Source organism: Gracilinanus agilis, chromosome 6 (assembly GCF_016433145.1).
Source record: "Gracilinanus agilis isolate LMUSP501 chromosome 6, AgileGrace, whole genome shotgun sequence".
NCBI classification, from domain to species: Eukaryota; Metazoa; Chordata; class Mammalia; order Didelphimorphia; family Didelphidae; genus Gracilinanus; species Gracilinanus agilis.
Genome location: NC_058135.1, coordinates 273331977 through 273354415, shown reverse-complemented (window position 1 = coordinate 273354415; position 22439 = coordinate 273331977). Strand labels below are relative to the sequence as shown.

The following is a 22439-nucleotide window of genomic DNA, read 5'->3' as shown; positions in this document are numbered from 1 at the left end:
TCTCCCAAACTGTCAGACATGACTAAAATGACAGAACAGTAAAATTGACATTTGTAGGATGGTAATTTGGCAATATTTTATTATAATGTCTCAGCTTATTCACAACTGATTAACAATTCTCTGAATCTCTAAGTTTGTCTTTATTTCTACAAAAAGTATTTTGTAGTTATATTTATTTCACTTCTGTCTGTCTGAGTATAGTTGCCCAAGTACTTTATATATATTATAGATATTTGGAGTGGAATTTTTCTTTCAATATTTTTCGTAATATACAAAATTACTGATGATTTAGGTAGATTTCTTTTATATACTGCATATATCTTTGCCAAATTTTTGTTTTCATTTATTCTTATTTGAAAAACCATCAAACCATCTGAGAAAGTGATCATTTTGATTCCTCTTTGCCAATGTTTATTTCTTCCATTTTTTTCTTGTGTGATTACAATTGCTTCCAGAACTATATTAAGCAATCATAGTGATGATCCTTGCTCCACCCACTCCTCTTATTTGAAAGGAGTCCAACTTTATATTGAACTAATGTTACATTCTTAATACATGAATAGCTTAAACTTTTCCCAAAATACTGTCATTAATGATTTGATAATTTTTCCTTTAATATTTTTGCTTGTGTGTCATTGATCTATATAGTTCTCCTACATTTGTCTCCCACATTTTAGATATCTTGAATGTTACTTAGTTTGTCAATTCTTTTGCTACTATTGTACAGAATTTATGTAATATTAGAATTAGTCCTTTAAATTATTGATGATAGAATCTATTTTTAAAATCCTTCAGATATTTTTTTCTGTTATCTGGTTGTTTACTTATTTTTTCTATTAACATTGATATTAATATTGTGTAACACTGATTTTGTTTATATTATGATTTTGTTGTCATAGATTTGGGCAAAATTATTTTAAATAACTTTCTTTCATGTTCAAACAAACTGAATTTTATTTCTAGTTTTAACATTAAAAATATTATTTTCTCATTTTATAAATAAAACTATGTAACTTTATTTTTTTAAATTCTAACTTTTGGATATCAATTCAGTGTGGTTATTCTGCCATGGATTTTGTTACTTTCTTCTTTAATTTTCAGAATGTCTATTTTGGGTTTTAGATGAGGGAATTGAATATTTTTTCCTATTTTTTGTTGCATGCACAAATCATGCATTTGTCCTTTCTCATTTTTGTTGATGAAAGCATTTAGAGGGTTGTTTAAGGACTGCTTATTTGTATCCCATATATTTTGGAACACCTGATTGCTTTAAATTACTTTGATGACATTTTCTGTTTTTGTAATTTTACTTTATTCAATTCTGTATCATTAAATTATGTAGTCTCAAATAAATTTTAATTATTTGCTCAAAGTCCCTTCATTGAATAAAAATTTATTGCATTTTGGTCAATTAAAAGGATTATTAATTTCTTTGTTTCTCCATTTGATGTGTCAGTGTTGTGGCACAATGAGTAGAGCACTGGACCAATAATCAGGAAGACATTTCCATTTAAATCCCTCCTTAGACTCTCTTTAGATGTCTGACCTTGTCCAAATCATTTGACCTGTTGTATTTTTTTATCTGTAAAATGGGGAACTATTATTCTAGAAATGCTAGCTATTATTATTTATGACACTTTTGTGTACCAGAACAGGCTTGCTTTTGGTAAGAGTACCATGAAAAATTGAGAAATACATAAATTGCTTATAGTTTCCATTCATTAATCACTAGAGATCTTTCAGATCTAAATTTCCTAGAGATCTTATCTTTTCCTTAACTTCTTGCTTATTTTAATGTTTATTTGCCTAAATTTAAAAAGTATACACCAAGATCAACAATTGTTTTTTACATTTTATTTTTCTACACTTGATATTAGCCAAAAGGCTGAGAAGCAATTACATCTTATTTTTCAATTAATAGACTTTTCTTTTTCTCCTCCACACAGCCCATTAAAAAAAACAGGAAAAATATGATTAACCAATAAGCAAAATAAAGTAAAACAAATTTCAATGTTGTCCATGAACAAAAATGCATGCATAAATCTAATATGGTTCTTCAATCACCTCTCTGATATGCTCCATCATCAATTTTTTAGAATCATAACTGATCCTCACAATGATCAGTGTTCTTAAATTTTCCAAGTTGTTTTCATATTGTCATTATGTCTATTTTTAGTTAATCAAATCAGAAAATTAAAGTACCCCTATTATCATTAAGTATGAGAGTTCCTGAGTCACTTATTAGAGTAAACAAACCTCCAAAGGCTACTGCCCCCACCCTATTGGGCAATGCTAGGCAAATTGGAAAACTGCCATTGGTTTTTGTGAAGAAGAGGGAATGACAGGAAGTGATGTGGAAAATAGAAGCATAAAAATGTGTGGATAGAATTTTGTTCCCCAGGACTCTCTTACCCACTATCTCATTTGCATCCTCACGCTGAGTGCAAATACTGTGTACATACATATGTAGGATAAAGTTCTGGTTGACCCCACCTCTCTCTCTCTTCCTCTGGTCTTGACTGCAGAAGTTGGCTTTGAGTCAGGCAGGAGAATTTACCCATGTGGTCTTATTTTTGTTAGATAATTAGGTTTTTATAATTCTATTTCTTTTTTATTCCTTCTACTTCAAGTAATTATTAATAAACTTTATAAAATGAAAACTTGGAGTTATTAATATTGATTTAAATCTTACATTTTAGGTGAACATGAAGTCTGGAATTTAGAACTCATTCCCACAATGGGACCCAAGGAGCAGTGTCTGTGCCCATCCACTTTTCTTTTCTTGCTCTTGGCCAAAATAGATAAGCCTCTCCCTCTTGCATCCTGCCCGCACCCATGTGCCTGCTCCCATTTGCCTGAGCTACCATTCCTCACTGCTGCCCCCAAGTACTGCAGATTCCCTGACTCTCCCATGTGGAAGCTAAGAAGCTAAGTAGCTGGCCCCATGCTTCCTGGTGTGGCTACATGCCTCCCCACCCCCTCCACCTGAGTTTCATGCATGTAGTAACTGCTTGAATTTCCAGCTTGGAACTGAAACAGCTTTTTAGACTAGCAGCACAGTGTGGAAGTTGGGTGAGCAGGAAATCCTGGGCCCCTTCCACACTGTCCACCCCCACGTGCCCCCACCCCTGTTAAGCTCCCAAGCTGATCTTAAACTAACCCACAGGCTTTTCCATTCTCTTGGCTGTAAGGGTGGGGAGAAAGATTTTGCCTTTTCTTTTAGCTAAAGCCTTTCAGCTACCCTCCATTTTTTAAAACTAGCTAAAGGGGGCATGTCTAAGAATAATACTTAAAATCATGCTGGCAATGAGGAAACCACTTTCTCTCTATTTGAAAAAGCTTTTGTTCCCAGAGAACTTTACTGAGTTGGAACTGTTCAACACTTCAGAATGACTTTATTTAGCACTATTCCTGGGAAGACTCTTATTCATAGCATATTTTCTCCTCAAGAAAAGTCAACAAAATGTTATTTTGATTAAACTACAGACTCAAATAGACAGCACTGAGAAATACTTGAGTAATTTCAAAATTCAGTAAAAAGATTCCACACCATCCAAATACATAGCATTGATTCCAAGATAGAAGGTAAGGGTTTTATTTTTTTAAACCCTTATCTTCCTAGGAGTCAATACTGTTTGTATTGCCTCCAAGACAGAAGAATGGTAAGGGCTAGGCAATGGGGATTAAGTGACTTACCCAGTGTCACACAGCTAGGAAGTGTCTGAGGCCAGATTTGAACCTAATACCTCCTGTCTCTAGGCCTGGTTCTCAATCCACTGAGCTACCTAGCTGCCCCAGGAATGTAAGGGTTTAAAAAGAAGGCATTAAGCACCTTTCACCCTCCAAGATATTGAGAAATTCGAGCAAAATACCTCCTTCCTTTGAAGATAATTCTAGCATGGTTATTAAAAGCTTGAAAACATTTATCATGCATATGATCCTTCATTGCAGGATATGGAAAATTTACTCCCAGCTTTTTTGACAGAAAGAGAGAAAAATGAAATCATCTCTCTTGTTAATCAGGCCCAGGGTAGAAGAGCAATTCACTAGTCCTGGGAAGACCCAAGATGTTCCCCCAAAATGAGCAAGAATACATAAAATTATGCCATGCTAGAGGGGCATTACTAACAGCAATGAGAGCTTGTTCTGATAAGCCTGGTACATGGGCAAAATTAGGCAAAAACAAGAGGAAAATCCCTCCCAGTTTATGGATATATTTATTGAGCTGGGAGGAAGCTATATAGACCTGGATCTGTCCAGAGAAAGGGAAGTTAGACAAATACATAGACAATTCATTAAAAACTGTTGTAAAGTGATTAGAGACTATTTTAAGACTAGCTGCTGAATTGGGACTCTATGGATCTCAAGGAATTGAGTAGAGTAGCAGTTTATATCTTTAAGGCCATGAAAAAATGATAAGGAGAATGACTTAGTGGAGAAATTAAGGAAAGAAATACAAATTATAAAGCAGGAAATTAGAAAGAAAAAAAAAGAAAAAGAAAATTATGGAGTGGCCATAGCCTCATTTCAGGAATCCACAAATCAATCATTAACTTGCTACTTCTGTAGAAAAAGGGGTCACATAATGATGAACTCTAGGAATTGGAATCAGACAAATAGAAATAACAACTTTAGAAATAAAGACAATTACAGAAATAATAATCCAAATGAGGCAATTGATAACTCACACTAAAATATCCAAAATGGGGATCATCCATGCTATACTCAGGGTGAAAATCCCCTTCAGAGTGGGGAATTCCAGAGAATTAACCAAAAATCTTTATGAAGGTGTGAGTGGAGAGTAAGGGCTCTGGAATCAGAGAGCAAAACCTTTGATTTCTCAGACCCTGATGTTTTAACACCAGTAATCCCAGTCTATTCTCCTCACCCCACCATAATGATGAACCTCATGCTACCCTAAAAGTTGGAAACATGTATTATGATTGCTTCTTAGACAATGGAGCATCCAGATCAGTATTGATGAGTGAGTAAACCTAATTCTGAATGCAATTCTACTGGCTCGCTAACTGTAGTGGGGGGTATCAGGGCCACCCCTGAAGATTCCAAAGCTTTTCCCTGGATTTGTGTGTGTGTGACCCCTGCCAGGAGAACATTCTTCCCTTCTAATGCCTAGTTCCCCTACAAATTTGTTAGGGAGAGATCTTTTATGCAAGCTTAGAGACACAATAACATTCTCTCCAGATGGCTCTATAAAATTATAATTTCCTGAGGAATCCTTAAATTTTCTCCCTGTACTTCCTTCAGACAGTCAGGAGGTGAGGGGACTCCCACCTTTGAAATCCTAGCAGATATACCTGACTCTCTTTGAGCCACATCATCTTCCAATGTTGACCTACTTAAATCATCTGTTCCTGTTAAAATTAAGACAAAAGATGGTACTCCTCCTTCCATTCCTCAGTATCCTCTATCAAAAGAGGCAGTTGAAAAAATTATCCTGGTGATAGATTGATTAATTGAACAGGGAATAATTATTTCATGCAAATCTGAGTATAATGCACTTTGGATCAGCATGATTGCCAGTTACTGGGACAGAACACAGAATGCAGAGAAGGCATTTGACCTGTCATGAGACCAAAAGTCAGTTGAGATGTGCCTATAAAAGGAGGAAAACTTAGAACATCAGGGTGCCTCTCAATTTTGAGATACTGGTGGGAGGAAAGGATCATCTCAGGATTGTCTCTTAGCTAGGTTACTGATATCTGTTAGGATAAGGTACCTAAGCTGCTCATAGGCTATTATGTGTGTATCAGCATCCAGCTTTATTCATCTATCAACATCCATGTACAAATCTAAATATAAAAAAGATCAACTACAAAAGTAAAATCATCTTGAACTGAGATAAACCATCAAGCAATCAGAGTCAGGCCTCTGGCCTGGCTAGGCATTCTTCCAGGGAGGCTTAAGGATATCAACTTCTTTAGAAATCTACTGAAGATTTAATATAAATTCAATATATAGATAAGGTTTAGGATTCATCCTTAATCCCTCTTTCCTCATTCACCCCAACCTTTCCTTTACCTTATTTGTCACCACTAAATTAGTTAATATAAAGAAATTAAAACTGACCTGGTTTATTCTCAACATTCCAAGGAGGAGGAGTTTGTCAGTTGTTGCTTCTCCTGACAATTACTAAAGACAACTTAATGATTCCTGATCTAGTTTAAATCCAACAATTGAAGTCAGAAACAGATTTCAGAGTTCATTACCCTTGAGGTCATTGTATAACCTAATTACTAATTGAGGGATACCTATCATTCCCTCATTAGTCAGTGGAAGTAGGTGGAGTCAAGTTAGCAACTTATTCCTATTATTTGATTCGTTATAAATCACAAGCAACTGCAGGGTGATTGAAGCAGAGTCTAAGTAAACTCACTTTACCATTCATATAGGAGGTTTCACCAATACCGCCTATTGTTCCATACCTCTACCATTTAGGACCAAAGGGTATTTATTTATTTTTTACAACACCTATCCTACATGTAAAAAAGCCAAAGTAAGGCCTGGGTGGGAAAATTGTCTAATGATTGGTCCAGGATTTAAGGGCTGTAAGTAATCATGTTATTAAGAGACATCCTATAGTTCCCGGCCCTGCCACAATTATTTCCTCTATTCCCTGCACAGTCAAATATTTTACTGTGGTAGATTTCTGTTCAGCACTTCTCTTAATCTTTCTTCATGAAAATTCAAGGAATCTATTTGAATTTACCTGGAAAGGTTCTCAGTGGACATGGTGTCAGCTACCACAAGAGTTCATGGAAAGTTCCACGTTGTTCTCACAGTTTTTAAGACATTATTTGGAAAATATTAGGTTTAAGGAGAGCAGCTTGATGCAATTTGTAGATGATTGCTCTTGGCCTCACCAATCGCCGCAGTATGCCAGGAAGATAGCAAACATCTCCTTTTAGAACTACGAGGCCACAAATCTCTAAGGCAAAGGTTCAATGGTATCTCCACAAAGTGGAATATTTATGGTTCATTTAAACTGCTAGTGTCCATTCCATTTCCCCTAAGCACATTGAAGATATTCTCCACTAAGGAATAGTTGATTTTTTAAATTTTTTTTCTAAACATTTAACTTCTGTGTATTGGCTCCTAAGTGGAAGAGTGTTAAGGGTGGGCAATGGGGGTAAAGTGACTTGCCTAGGGTCACACAGCTGGGAAGTATCTGAGGCCAGATTTAAACCTAGGACCTCCCATCTCTAGGCCTGACTCTCAATCCACTGAGCTACCCAGCTGCCCCCACTAAGGAATAGTTGAAGGCAATTTTAGTAGCAACAGTATTTTTGAGGCAGAGGATTCCTTGCTATAGAGAAATCACTAAGCACCTTATAGCTCTGACAAAAAAGGCGGTCCCTGAACCACTTAAATTAAAGGTGAAACACTTGTCAACTCTTTCAAAATTAAAAAAGACTATCCTTCTGCCCCTGCTCTAAGCATTCCAGATTATAAAAAGCCATTTATTTTGTATGTACACAAACAGAGAGGGGTAGCTTTAAAGGTTTTGACTCAACTTTTGGGATCTGTTCAGTGACCATTTGTTTATTATTCAGCCCAGCTAGACCCAATAGCTTCAGGAGCACCACTATGTCTTAGAGACAGCTGCCACACCTTTATTGGTAACTAAATCTGCTGATTTAATCTTGGGATACCCATTAACCATAATGTGCCCACATGAAGTGAAAATATTGTTGCTAAGACATAAAACACAGGCATTTTCTGATCAAAGACTTGCTAGGTAAGAGGTAACCTTGTTAGATAATGAAAATATCATGAAACATTGCAGAGTTCTAAATCCTGCAACCTTGCTTTCTGATTTACCAGTCTCAAGAGAACCATTGCACAGTTGTGAATATTTAGTGTTCATGACTGAAAAGACTTGAGATAATCTCCTGGACACTTCTTTAGACAACACACACTTAATCTTATTCACTGATGGTTCTTCTTTCATGAGGGATGGCATACACTACACTGGAACTGCTGTAGTTACTAAATTTGTTACTGTGTTGTCAGCTTCACTGCCCTCAAATATAAATGCTCAAGGTACAGAACTTATAGCTCTAAAACATACTTGCATAATTGCCAAAGATAAGAAGACAACTATTTACACAGTCTCTAGATATGCATTTGGAATATGTCATGCAGTGGGTATACTATGGATTCAAAGGGGATTTTTAACCTCAGTTGGAAAATGTATCATGAATGCAGAAATCATTAAAGAAGTGCTTTCTGCTCTCCAACTCCCTGAAGCCCTATCTGTGGTCCATTGCACTGCCTAGACAGGTATACCTGACCCTGTCTCTAGAGGAAACCATCAGGCAGACATTGCAGTGAAACTCACTGCTTTAAAGGGGCCTGAATTAATTTTAACTTTGGCAACTAGCAATGACTTGAATTTTTCCCTTTCTTATAATGGACAAGAAGTGGGAAAATGGAAACAAAAATTTAAAACAAAACAAATATATGGAAAATGGATGTCATCTGAAGGAAAACCTCTACTCTCTAGATGTTTTTTTTCATCAAATATGCCTATCCATTCAAAAAAATTGGTCACATTGGTACCCAGGGCATTGTAGACTCTGTTAAAAAGATTATGGATAGCCCCTAGTATAACTATTATAGCCTCCAAAGTATGTGCAGCCTGCCACACCTGCCAAGTATATAATCAGTACGCCTTTCATGGCAAAGCTTTTGGTGTACATCCTGTGGCTTACATACCTTTTGAACACCTACAAATTAGCTGGCCTTCCTTTTCTGGTGTCTGGAGAGAGATTAGTTTAGAAGAGGCCTTCCCTTCTTGGAGGAGATGAGGTAGGTAGAACTTTGAGTCCTCCAGTCAAGGATTAACAAGCCCTGCTGGGCTGAGCCCACCACCAGAGCAATATTTAGTGTGATGGAGTAGACATCTTCTCTATCCTCTTTTTGTATTTCTCTCCTTTCACTCTTTCCACCCTTTATGTAAATAAAAGCTATTAAAAGTCATTTTGACTTGAAGTAATATTTTAAATTGGCAACCACCATATTATTTTTAGAATTCTCACATATTTAGTTAAATTCTTAATTTAATTCCTTATAGTGTATATATATATATATATATGTGTATATATATATATATATTATATATACAGATACACATCATCCTCTTCAGATACTTGAATTATTTTGCCCTCAAAGCAAAACATTCACCCATTTTTCTCTTCACTATCACTCAAAGAGAAGAGGTGACCCAAACATACACCTACATGCTTCACTCATTCCCATCAAAATAACTTTATACAAAACATCATAAATATGGGCTTACTATATGTTAGAAACTGTGCTAAGCACTAAGGACAAGGGGAAAAATACCAACCAAGCCAGTCCATTCCCTTGGCTATTCTAATGGAGGAACAAAACAAATGATGGAACACAGAATAAAACTAGAATATGTACAATGCCATAGTGANCAACTTTTGGGATCTGTTCAGTGACCATTTGTTTATTATTCAGCCCAGCTAGACCCAATAGCTTCAGGAGCACCACTATGTCTTAGAGACAGCTGCCACACCTTTATTGGTAACTAAATCTGCTGATTTAATCTTGGGATACCCATTAACCATAATGTGCCCACATGAAGTGAAAATATTGTTGCTAAGACATAAAACACAGGCATTTTCTGATCAAAGACTTGCTAGGTAAGAGGTAACCTTGTTAGATAATGAAAATATCATGAAACATTGCAGAGTTCTAAATCCTGCAACCTTGCTTTCTGATTTACCAGTCTCAAGAGAACCATTGCACAGTTGTGAATATTTAGTGTTCATGACTGAAAAGACTTGAGATAATCTCCTGGACACTTCTTTAGACAACACACACTTAATCTTATTCACTGATGGTTCTTCTTTCATGAGGGATGGCATACACTACACTGGAACTGCTGTAGTTACTAAATTTGTTACTGTGTTGTCAGCTTCACTGCCCTCAAATATAAATGCTCAAGGTACAGAACTTATAGCTCTAAAACATACTTGCATAATTGCCAAAGATAAGAAGACAACTATTTACACAGTCTCTAGATATGCATTTGGAATATGTCATGCAGTGGGTATACTATGGATTCAAAGGGGATTTTTAACCTCAGTTGGAAAATGTATCATGAATGCAGAAATCATTAAAGAAGTGCTTTCTGCTCTCCAACTCCCTGAAGCCCTATCTGTGGTCCATTGCACTGCCTAGACAGGTATACCTGACCCTGTCTCTAGAGGAAACCATCAGGCAGACATTGCAGTGAAACTCACTGCTTTAAAGGGGCCTGAATTAATTTTAACTTTGGCAACTAGCAATGACTTGAATTTTTCCCTTTCTTATAATGGACAAGAAGTGGGAAAATGGAAGCAAAAATTTAAAACAAAACAAATATATGGAAAATGGATGTCATCTGAAGGAAAACCTCTACTCTCTAGATGTTTTTTTTCATCAAATATGCCTATCCATTCAAAAAAATTGGTCACATTGGTACCCAGGGCATTGTAGACTCTGTTAAAAAGATTATGGATAGCCCCTAGTATAACTATTATAGCCTCCAAAGTATGTGCAGCCTGCCACACCTGCCAAGTATATAATCAGTACGCCTTTCATGGCAAAGCTTTTGGTGTACATCCTGTGGCTTACATACCTTTTGAACACCTACAAATTAGCTGGCCTTCCTTTTCTGGTGTCTGGAGAGAGATTAGTTTAGAAGAGGCCTTCCCTTCTTGGAGGAGATGAGGTAGGTAGAACTTTGAGTCCTCCAGTCAAGGATTAACAAGCCCTGCTGGGCTGAGCCCACCACCAGAGCAATATTTAGTGTGATGGAGTAGACATCTTCTCTATCCTCTTTTTGTATTTCTCTCCTTTCACTCTTTCCACCCTTTATGTAAATAAAAGCTATTAAAAGTCATTTTGACTTGAAGTAATATTTTAAATTGGCAACCACCATATTATTTTTAGAATTCTCACATATTTAGTTAAATTCTTAATTTAATTCCTTATAGTGTATATATATATATATATATATGTATATATATATATATATTATATATACAGATACACATCATCCTCTTCAGATACTTGAATTATTTTGCCCTCAAAGCAAAACATTCACCCATTTTTCTCTTCACTATCACTCAAAGAGAAGAGGTGACCCAAACATACACCTACATGCTTCACTCATTCCCATCAAAATAACTTTATACAAAACATCATAAATATGGGCTTACTATATGTTAGAAACTGTGCTAAGCACTAAGGACAAGGGGAAAAATACCAACCAAGCCAGTCCATTCCCTTGGCTATTCTAATGGAGGAACAAAACAAATGATGGAACACAGAATAAAACTAGAATATGTACAATGCCATAGTGAAGCAAAGGAAATCAAATAGCTTGAAGTCAAGGCACCGAAAAGATACAACAAAAGCTCAGCTATGAGAGTTGATGATCCTAGTTATAATCCAAGCTTCTGGTGGGAAGGTGATGATGATTATGGCCTTGGCCCAAGAGCAAAAAGCATTATGTGGAGAGAGTTGGGAAATTCCATATTACTAAAACATAGTTAATAACTAATGAATATATTCATATTCACAAGTTAAATATATGTCTCATAAATATGTAAGGGATACTACTTATCTGGGAAGTTTCTCCATTCTTTATATGGAAGCTTAATATGTTATGCAATTATATTGGGAAATCTTTACTCTGGATAAGTCACATTCCCCTGTTTTTCTCCCCAGGTCACTTTGGATCTGACAGCAAAGGCTTCCAAGATCACACAAGAAATGGGGCATAAAGAAGATCTGAGTATCTTCTACTTGAGTGTGCTTTTGTTTGGAGTCTTAGGGAACATATTCCTCCTTTATCTGCACAGTCTTAAGTTAATCACAGGTCACAGGAAGAGACTTTTAAGCTTGATAATCATCAATTTAGCCATCTCTCACATTTTAATGATTCTGTTCAGGGGCATCTCCACAATATTATCCAACTGGGGATGGAGAGCTTTCCTGGATCTCACAATGGGTAATATTTTAAATTACTTCATAAGAGTGACACGAGGTCTTAGTCTTTGTAGCACCTGCCTTCTCAGTGTCTTCCAGGCCATCACCATCAGTCCCAGCAGCCTGAAGTGGGCAGAAATTAAAACTAGAGCTCAGAAGTGTATTCTTCCCTGCTGCCTCCTGAGCTGGATTTTCAATCTTCTTTTTGATATTGCTGTGCCTCTGATTGTGAGTAATCCAAGGAACAGCAGTAATGAAAGATGGAGAATTGGGCATGTTTCTTTTGATCTACATGCCATGAGTATAAAAATTTTAACTTTTGAGTCATTTGTTGATGCTCTTTTTATGGGTCTCATGATCTTCTCCAGTGGCTATATGATGATTGTCCTGTACAAACACAACCAGAGAATCCAACACATACACAGTATCAGCTTCTCCCACAAAGCCTCCCCTGAGACAAGAGCAACCAAAGCAATCCTAATGTTGGTGATCACCTTTGTCTGCTTCAACTCAGCCAGTTCCCCTTTTGTAATTTATACAGCTTCTTCTAGAATAACCAGGCACTGGGGGCTACGGTTGACTGTTGCTCTATCAATGTTTTTTCCAATAATCAGCCCTTTTATGTTGATCAACATTGACACCCAGATGTCCAGGCTTTTTCATACTCTCTTAGGTTTCCAGAGCTCCTGTCAGGAAAGACTCCCTAGTTGAGAGGAACTCCTGGGGAAAATGGAAAGAATTAAGCATAGAAGAGGATTATATCAACAACTTAAACTATATCAAAAATTAGCTCAAAATGGATAAACACTTGAATTTTAAAAGTCATATCATCAAACAACTGGAGGGTAAAGGGAGGAGAGGAATTTCACAACTATAAATAAAAGTTGAATTCTTATCCAAACAAGAGATAGATTTGATCATAATGAAACAAATGAATTATTTGAAGTAAATTTGAAATTTTTTTAAACTGTTCCCCAAATTTTTTTTCAGTAAAAGCTATATAAGAATATTCTCAAGAGGGAGGAAGATTTATAAAAAAAATCTTTATTGAGTCTGATATCCAATATGTCTAAGGAAATTAAGACATCTGGGCCAAAATTCTAGAATTCTGAGCTGAAATATATTACTTTGTTTTATCAGTAAATAGAATCAGTGGTCTCATCATATGTAGCCTGTGACAAAGTCATCATTTAGATGTTCACAGTTTGTTTTCATAGTCTTTTGACAGTTAATTAATATCAGTGATTTTTTAAAAATCCTTACCTTCTGCCTTAGAATCAATACTGTGCAGAAGAATTGTAAGGGCTAAGCAATGGGGGTTAAGTCACTTGCCCAGGGTCACACAACTAGGAAGTGTCAGATTTGAACCCAGGATCTTCCATCTCTAGACCTGGCTCTCAATCTACTGAATCACCCACCTGCCCCCAGTGATTTTTAAAAAATCAAATATTCAGAGTATTTTAACTAATAGTTAATAAATTCTAGTACAAGGTTCAAGCATTTTATTCATCTTATATCTAATACCCTCTACTCAACCCATCAGAATGAATCTGGGAGGAGACTTAGAGATAAAATGGAGTCATCTCTCTGAGTTATAGAATCTGAGGAACTTGTTATCACTGTAAATTCTTATAAAAGCAGATACTACTAGTAATAAATTCATATTCTATAACTGACCCAATAATTGTTTCTCTTATCTTTATGTGGAATGAGCACTCAGTCAAACTGAGTATTTAACATTCCAAGGTTGACAACAGAAGCCTTTAAGCCCCTGATGGCAAACCTACGATATGCATGTCAACATGCATAGCCATTTTCGATGACATGCAGCCGCATAAAGAGAAGTATGGGGCCACATGTTGAGGATGAAACATTTGCTTTAGTGTAGTGTAGACACTGTGTGCTGGAGTTTGGTAGGCCAAAACAAACAAAATCTGGCATGAGTGTCTAGTTCTTGGGACTTTAAGGGATCTTTGATCTCACTTCCAGCCAGAAGAGCAGGGAGCAAATGAATGCTGTGGGGGACACATCTCTGGGGGCCCTGTGATCGCCACAGCCAGCAGTCACATAACCACAGCAACCATCATCCAATCTACTATTCTGCGTTATCATGGATTTCTAATTGACCATCATAACTGAATTAAGCCAGGGGGAGACTTGGAGAGGTGAGGGCCTCTGCTATGGGTGCTGTTTCCCACCTTTAGAAATAGTGGCAGCCATCTTAATTTACATGAGGAACACCATCTTACAGGACAGTGCAGACTCCATTTCACCACTATTACTGCTGTGCATCCTTATTAACTCCTATTTCTGCTTATTAACCCTGCCCTTTCCTAAAAATACAGTTACATGTGCCATCTTGTGGTAAGTTATGCTAGTTAACCCCTAATTGCCTGCAGGGTTAACAGGCTATCTATAATTCTATCTTTTGTTACTGCCTCCCTGATGAAGAATCCAAAAAATAAAAAAACTAAGGTTAAGTAAGGAACTGGTAGTAACAGTAGCTGACTCTTTCAAGAGACATGGACCAAGATGTATGGCATTATAAAAAAAATGGCACATCATTTTGTGTGGGAAGCTAATAAGAGAATAGATAAAAATCTGAGGTTCCTCTTTTCACCCCTTTTGTCATCCTTGTGATTTCTTGTTGAAAAGTATTGTGACCTTATTGAAAAGCTTTAAGTTCCTAGCAAACCAACAATTAAGAGGTTAACAATTCCTCTCCAAGCATAAAGACACAAATTAAGCAAAAGGCTGCCTGGACTCTGAATCTGTTTCTAGACACCTCAAGGTCAATAATGGACAAAATTTAGACAAAACCTCCTCCAGTGGGGGAATTTCAATCCTGAGAAAATATTCCCTGACTTGGCTTTCTGATAAGAACCCAGTCAAAATTCAGCCTTGGCCTTGTTCTATTCTGAAGTCAAATGAGATTTTTTGTATTTTGATATGACATAATTTGCAACTTCTGTGCATCTGTGAAGTTTCAGAGGAGTTCTTTTGTGTGAAATGAGTCGTGAAATATATATAATAAATTCCATGCTACTGGAGAGAGAGCTGGAAGCATGAGCTAAAAGATCTTTTGTGTTCTTACTTCTTATCAACTAAGCTGTCTTTATCAGATTATCTGGAGATGATAAATAGATCTCGAGAATTTTGCATTCTATGTACTGAGACAATATTAAGGAGAACATAGAATATAAAGAGACATTTTGAAACTAATCATTCCCAGCTCTTGAAAAAAAGTGAGTATGAAAGGAATGAATACATTTCCAGGCAGCTACACCTTTATAAGATCCAATCTAATTTCATCCTTAAATTTGTAAAAGACTCTACAGATGTTAAATGTAACATCTGCAAATTTGAGCATTGCTGACTCCATAGCTCAGCATGGAAAAGCACTCAGTGAGGGAGAATTTATTAAAGAAACTCTCCTAAGATATGCACCAGTTCTGTTTCAAGATATGCAGAATAAAGATGCAATTATTAAGAGAATATCTGAGTTTCCACATAGTAGAAATGTCATAAAAGACCAAATAATGAGACTGAACACAATCGTACAACATCAATTAGAGACAAAAGTAATTGTAAATATTTTTTTGACATCTCTTTATGAAACTAGTGATATCACATCACATACTTAGTTGGCCATTATTGGTCATTATTCTGATAGCCTCACAATGAGAAAAGAGTTGATAAAGTTAGTGTCAATGCCAGCAAGTACATCGGGAAGAAAAATATGTTAGGTTGTTATACAAACATTTCGTGACCTAAGCATTGATATCTTTAAAGTTGTGTCAGTGGCGACAGAGGGGGAATCAAACATGGTAGGGAAAAAAAGTCAGATTTTTCAAATTGTTTAAGGAAGCTATTGGACATCTGATTGTGCCTTTTCATTGCATTATCCATTAGGAGGCTTTATGTACCAAGGCAGGATTCACCAACTTAAATGACTTAATGTCAGTTGTTACAAAAATAGTTAATTTAATAGCTGCTTGCCCCCTTCACAAGTGAGAATTTTCTGCACTTTTACTGGAGGCTGATTCCACCTACAGCACTGCTGATGTAAAGTAATGTAAGATGGCTGAGCTGAGGCCAAGTTCTTGAGCGTTTTGGGGAGCGCCTTGAAGAAATTAAGTTATTTCTTGAGGATAAGGATCTGGGAAACTTTCCTTAGCTCAGTGATGATAAGTGGGTCAACTCCCAGATGATTTTTTACAGATCTCTCTGTTCATATAAACAAACTGAATTTAAAGTTACAAGGTTTTGGCAAAAGTATTGATGTTATGTTTGGATACATAAAAGCTTTTGAAAGTAAACTTAAAATTTTCAAGTGAGTTATAGAAACTAAAACGTTTAAGTATGTTCTTCTAGTTACAAAGTATTTTGAGAAGGCCAGGGCAGCTGTACATAATGAAATGGAACCCTTGCATATGAAGAACCAGCTTACTTTAGACTTGTTACTTGACCAGTTCAATGAGAGATTTAATCAATTTAGAAGCCTAGAACAGACCATGAAAATAATTAAGTATCCTGATGTAGTAGTCTACAGTAGTTTGGAATTAAATGGTTTCCAATGGATGCAAATTAATGATTTGGAGATGCAACTTGCAGAATTTCAAGACAGCATCTGGGCCCAGGTGTTTGTCAACTTGAGGTCAAAGCTTGAGAATATGGAAAGGTCCTACATGCAGAATCAAGAGGAGTGCCACCAGGAAAAGGAAATTTGGAGTGCCTGGAACCTATTACCAGACACTTTTAGTAGCCTGAAAAATATATCAATGACTTTACTACAATTTTTCCCTCTTAGTACTTTTGTGAGACTTTATTTTTAGCATTGAATAATATCAAAACCAAAAAAAGAAAAAGATTGACAGATGAAGTTTGTAGCTCTTGCTTGGGCTTAAAGTGTACAAAATACCAACCTTCAATTGAAGATTTAGCAGCTAAATGAATTTTCATTAGCCAGTGAAATTCAGCAATAAAAAAAGCACTAATAGGCAGGTTAGTTAAAGAATTCCCCTTCCCCCTCACTTATCTTAGTTAATGGAACCACACACAAGTTAAATAATATCAAGACCAAAAAAAGAAACCAACTGACAGATGAACAAAGAAGTCACTAAGCAGGTAAGTTAAATAATTAGTTTTTGATTTATTAAATATAGTGATATATTATAATTATACATATTTGTTATTTAAACTATAAATATTGTGAAATTATGGTGGTTTTTTTTCCTAGAAGTGACACACCACCCAAGTTATGCTCATTTTTTTGCGAATTTTGACACACCAAACTCAAAAGGTTGCTCATCACTGCCTTAAGCTAACACTATTCTTATCTATCATTAGGCTTACATACAGTTTATAAACAACTGGGTTTACCCTTGGTAACATCATAGTTACAGGCATTACCTAAAGGATTATATGAGATCTGTTGGCTTAAAATAAATGATATAAGAGAAATAAAAGCAAGTTGTTTCACATATATTGGAAATTGATGCTACTACATAGTCAACATGGATTTCTATATTTATTAGTAGTCAATGGATATGAACAGTTTTTAAAGGAAGAATGGCAAACTATAAATCATCATATAAAACATATTCATCACCACTAATGATAAAAGATATGTAAATTCAAACAATTCCAAATTTTCATCTCATGCTCAGCTGAACAAGACTCTCAAAAATTGAAATGTCTAAGCATCTCACCCCATATAACTGCAGAGGCCAGGGGCCCAAGGGTTTGAAACATTGCAAACAAAGAATTTTTCTTCATTATTGATTTTAATGAACTTTCTTTTTTCTTTTTAATTTTTCTAAAATATTTCTTCATAATGATTGATTGCTCTCTGAAGAGTAGAGATAGATACCTGGAGGGAAATTTAGGCAAAACAAAAGTGACATCAAAAATTCATTTAAAAATCAATCAACAAGCATGTATTAAGTCTTAAACTTGTTCTAGGAACTGTGCTAAGTTCTGGAGATATTGAGAAAAATTAAAGTCTGGGTTCTGTCCTCGAGCAGCTCACATTCCAAATTATAAGCCAACAATTCATATGAGACCAGAGGCAAACCACTGTGTACATTCAAAAAATATTTAGTGAAAATAAGAGGTAATATCAGAGATATGGCACTAGCAATGGAAGGTTGGGCAGGGAGAAGGCCTCTTATAGTAGGCAGAAGTCTTTAAGCAATAAAAGGAAATGAAGAAGAAGAGGTGAGGCCTTCCAAGAAAGGGAGACAGAAATGAAGGTCAAGAGTCAGAAGATGGAGTGTCATGTGTAAGGAATATCAAGAAAGCCCATGTTGCTGGATCATTTCATGAGAATAAAGTATAAAATTATGGAATGATAGAAAAAATACAGACCATAAAAGACTTTAAAACTTTGTCTTTTGTTTTTGAATGATATTAATTTTAAGCACAAATATCTTGAATCAGACAAATTATTCAGTCAGTAAATGCTACCACTTTTTATTCCTCCTCTTTAAACAAGCATGTTCAAATAAATAATGAATTTGTCTCTTATAGGCCTATGTACACCACCCAAAAATTCCAAAGAAAGGATATTTTATTTTCTCTTATAATAAGTTGGGGGGAAAGGTGGAGTCAAGATAATGAGTACAAGTCACAATTCATTTAAATTCTTCCATCATTTCCCAGCAATTGACTTTAAAAATAACACTCAATTCACATTTTGGAGTGTCAAAACCAACAAAAGGTCAGAATAAGACATTCTCTAGACTAAAAACACAGAAAGTTGGCAGGAGAGGTCTGTGGCACTGGTGTTAGGGACAACCTGGTGTAGAGCATCAGCATCACTGGTGGGCCTTGGAGATGGCTGCAACAGTGGGAGCACCAGGAGCTATTAGATCTCTCTCAGTCCAGAAAACCTCAGGGGTTTGGACAACTGGTCAAAAAGATATTACAGGGGACCATTTGCTTGTATTGTATGTACCTGGTGCTCTTTGGCAACCCTATTGCCTACACACAGTTCCAAGGTGGAAAGAAGCACTTGTGTTTCTTCCCAAGATCAGAGGCCTTGGTATCAGATCCAAGGTAGAAAGCAGCACTAGAACTTCTGATTTCAAGAGAATAGGGGATTTAGGGGAAGTTATGTACCAAAGTTGTTAGAATCCCAGGCCTGAAGTTGAGAGGACCTGAGTTCAAATCTGGCCTCAGTCATTTCCTAGCTATCTGACCCTGGGCAAGTCACTAAGCCATAATTGCCTAGCTCTTACCACAGTTCTGCATTAGAATCAATATTTGTTATTGATTCTAAGACAGAAGGTAAGAGTTTAAAAAGAAAGATTAGGGGACCAAGTTCCAGGTCCAAAAGTACCATTAGTGCTTGTGGTCACAGGAAAACATGCCCTCTACCAGAGAGCAGATGGAAAAATTGTGATGACAATTTGGTGTCAGTTGTTCTTACTCTATTATCTTAGTCAATGTTTCTTTATAGGAAACAATAAACACAGGTCTCACATACCTTCTCCAAGGAAAACTTGAAAATCACAATAGACCAAATAATGATCAATGAATTGAGAAATTAAAATAAGTTAATTTATCCACCTCAGAACTACAAGAAGTCAGACTAATCCTATGAGCAGTGGGAAGTGGAATGCCAAGAAAGTCAATGACAGAACAAACAAACAAGCTGGCATTCCTATTGTTAGAAGGATATTTAGTCTAATTTAGGAAGAGTGAGTGACAAAGAACAGCTGCAGAATTCCATGTGTGTGAGATACAGAGGAAGGCAGTTGAACTCCTGGAGGGAGGAAGCTGCTTTTTCTCGTGTGTGAATTATAATCACCAAAAGACATCTACAATCAAGTGATCTGTATTATTGGGAAAACCAGGGAATTAAACTCAAATATTATTTGAGGGTTCAGTGAGGTGGATAGGAGACAGGAAGGGACAATGGATAAGACTTTACTAGCCAGGGAATCAGGTTTAAGTATAAGGGGAATGACCGTTGACAGAAATGGCAGTTAAGCCTGACTAATTGTCACCCTACCCCACCCAGCCTGGAATAACTTCAAAGTATTAAATACATATAATGAGGACTTTAAAGTACTAGAAAACACACAGGTAAATAGTTTAATTATAATATGAGGGGATAGGAGAGGGGGTGAGGTGAAACTATATCTAACTCACCAGGACTGGAGTCAAAAAGGGTAAGTTCCTTAGCCAAACTGACTTCTGCCAGGTTTTGATAGCTTGGCTAAGGATCTGAGGAAGAGGGTTTGAATTTGGGGTCTCACAACTGTTCCAGAGATGTTTTCAGGATACCAGGAACCAACTCCTCCACAGCCAATGATCCAAAGTAACCAGGTAGGGAGAGATGTCTGCAAACTGTCCACCAGATCACAGACCACTTCCCTACTCAGAGTTGACTTGCAGGATTGATGTCTTCTGGCTTTTCAACCTTCACCACTCCTCCAAGATGCCAGGTCAAAAGGGACTTCAGATTGCACTTCTGCTCTGAACTCCTCACAGCACAGCTGTCTGTCTGTTGCCCACGAATCTCCTCCCTAACCCATGCATTCCATTCAGAATGTCCATTACTTCCAGCAAAGGCTTTCCCTAACATGCTTACACAAATCTGCTTTTAAACTTTTATAGCCTATACCTATTACACCTGGTTTGCTGGAGATAGATTGAACTGTGTTGAGACATTAAAGAGGTGGACTCTGGATGTCAACAATCCTAGCTCCCTCTCCAAGCTTGAATTACTGGCTGAGACCCTGGACATCTGTGAAGATCTACTGAATCCATCTACTAAAGATACATCTGTGAACACATGTGAGATCCCCAAAAATACAACTGGACCTATTCACCATCTAGTTCCTGGATTGGCTTGAGATTTGGCAGCCATTAGGTTTAGTTTATAGTGCTGTTATACCCTCATCCTTTAGTATATAAGGCAGATTACCTGATCCCTTCATTACCTGTGTCAAAATATTATTAAAACCCCTTTTATACACAAACCCCCCTTTGTTATTCTTCCTTTCCCAAACCTGGCACCTCATTGACATTAAGGACCCACTGTGTTTGGCCCAGCTATTTCCCTGGTGATTTACCTTTCTACTCCACTTTCCCCATTCCTATCCTTAACTAAACCACATTTATTTATTTACCAACTACACTATGTAATGCTAAATCTGCTCTCCTACTCTTAAAATCTATTTCCCTATTACAACCTATTATAACAAAAGACTGGCAAAAATATATATTCATTGCAAATCTTCTCCCTCAAAAGCACCAGGGTGATGAGACACTCATGGAATGGCTTAATAGTAGTGTTAGTGGCCAGTGTGGTCAGTCAGTCTCAGAATAAACACCCTTGAACTACAAGGTCTCTAGCACTTTGCCCTGATTTGCTATAGAGGTCCTGAAGATTGAGTTCTCTGAACTCCAATGGTTTTAGAGGACTTCTTCCTAGGAGATAGAGTTCCATGAAGGAACCCAGGGCATCTGTGCTAAAAACTAACAAGGTTAACCCCCAACAAAAAAAAACAAATACACTGAATAGTATGTTGGTGCTGAAACAATGCTCAAGTAAAAGAACTGGGCCTGGAGACATGTAAATTGACCTTTTCCAGAAAGAAACCTAGAGCTAGATGCCTAAAAGAAAACTTCAATCTAGAAGAAAGGAATAATACCATAACAATTGCAAGCAAAAAAATCAAAGGAAGAAATGCATTTTTCAAAAAGACTCCATGAATCCATGTTCCTAGAAAATCAGCTAACCTCTTTGAGGCTCAGTTAATAGCCCCTAATATAGTCAGAGAAATTCCTAAATTATAATCAAACATCAATACTGCTACATAGTGGGTGGAAACTTTTTCACAATAATCCTAAAATTATAAAATTCCAATCTGTGAAATTTGCACATCAATGGATACCCTACTCAGATCTATATTGACATCACAGCATTCAGATTTTCCAATTGCCAGAAGAGAAAAAAGAACAAGAGCAGAAAGAACATGAATGAGAAAATTTAAAAATGTAAGTTTACAAAGGAATTCTCTCAATCAAGATGTTACTCTCATCCTAACATACAAAATAACTTTATCATTCTTTTTTTAAGCCTTGACATTCCATCTTAGAATCAATATTGTATATTGTTTCAAGTCAGAAGAATGGCAAGGGCTAGACAATGGAGGTCAAGTGACTTGTCCAAGGTAACACAGGTAGTACTTTTCTAAGGTTGAATTTGAACCCAGGACTTCCAATCTCTAGATCTGACTCTAAGTCCACTGAACCACATAGTTGCCCCCACAACTTCAGCATTCTAATCTTGTCTAAAGAAGCCCCTCTCCAACTTGCCCCTTTCTTGTCCATACCAACCACAGCATCCAAGCCATACATGATAATTGATCTGACGAAAAGTAAATAGTGACTGTGAA

At 36.6% G+C, this 22439-nt stretch overlaps 1 protein-coding gene across 1 annotated transcript in view; it reads left to right on the top strand.

Moving 5' to 3' along the window:
- Positions 1 to 12738, top strand: part of LOC123251335 (vomeronasal type-1 receptor 1-like) — a 61428-nt gene extending 48690 nt beyond the window's left edge. Inside the window, exon 2 of the mRNA XM_044680578.1 lies at positions 11767 to 12738. Within this exon, the coding sequence (XP_044536513.1) occupies positions 11767 to 12738 (972 nt within the window). The remainder of the gene's footprint in view (positions 1 to 11766) is intronic.
- Positions 12739 to 22439: the final 9701 nt, after the last annotated feature.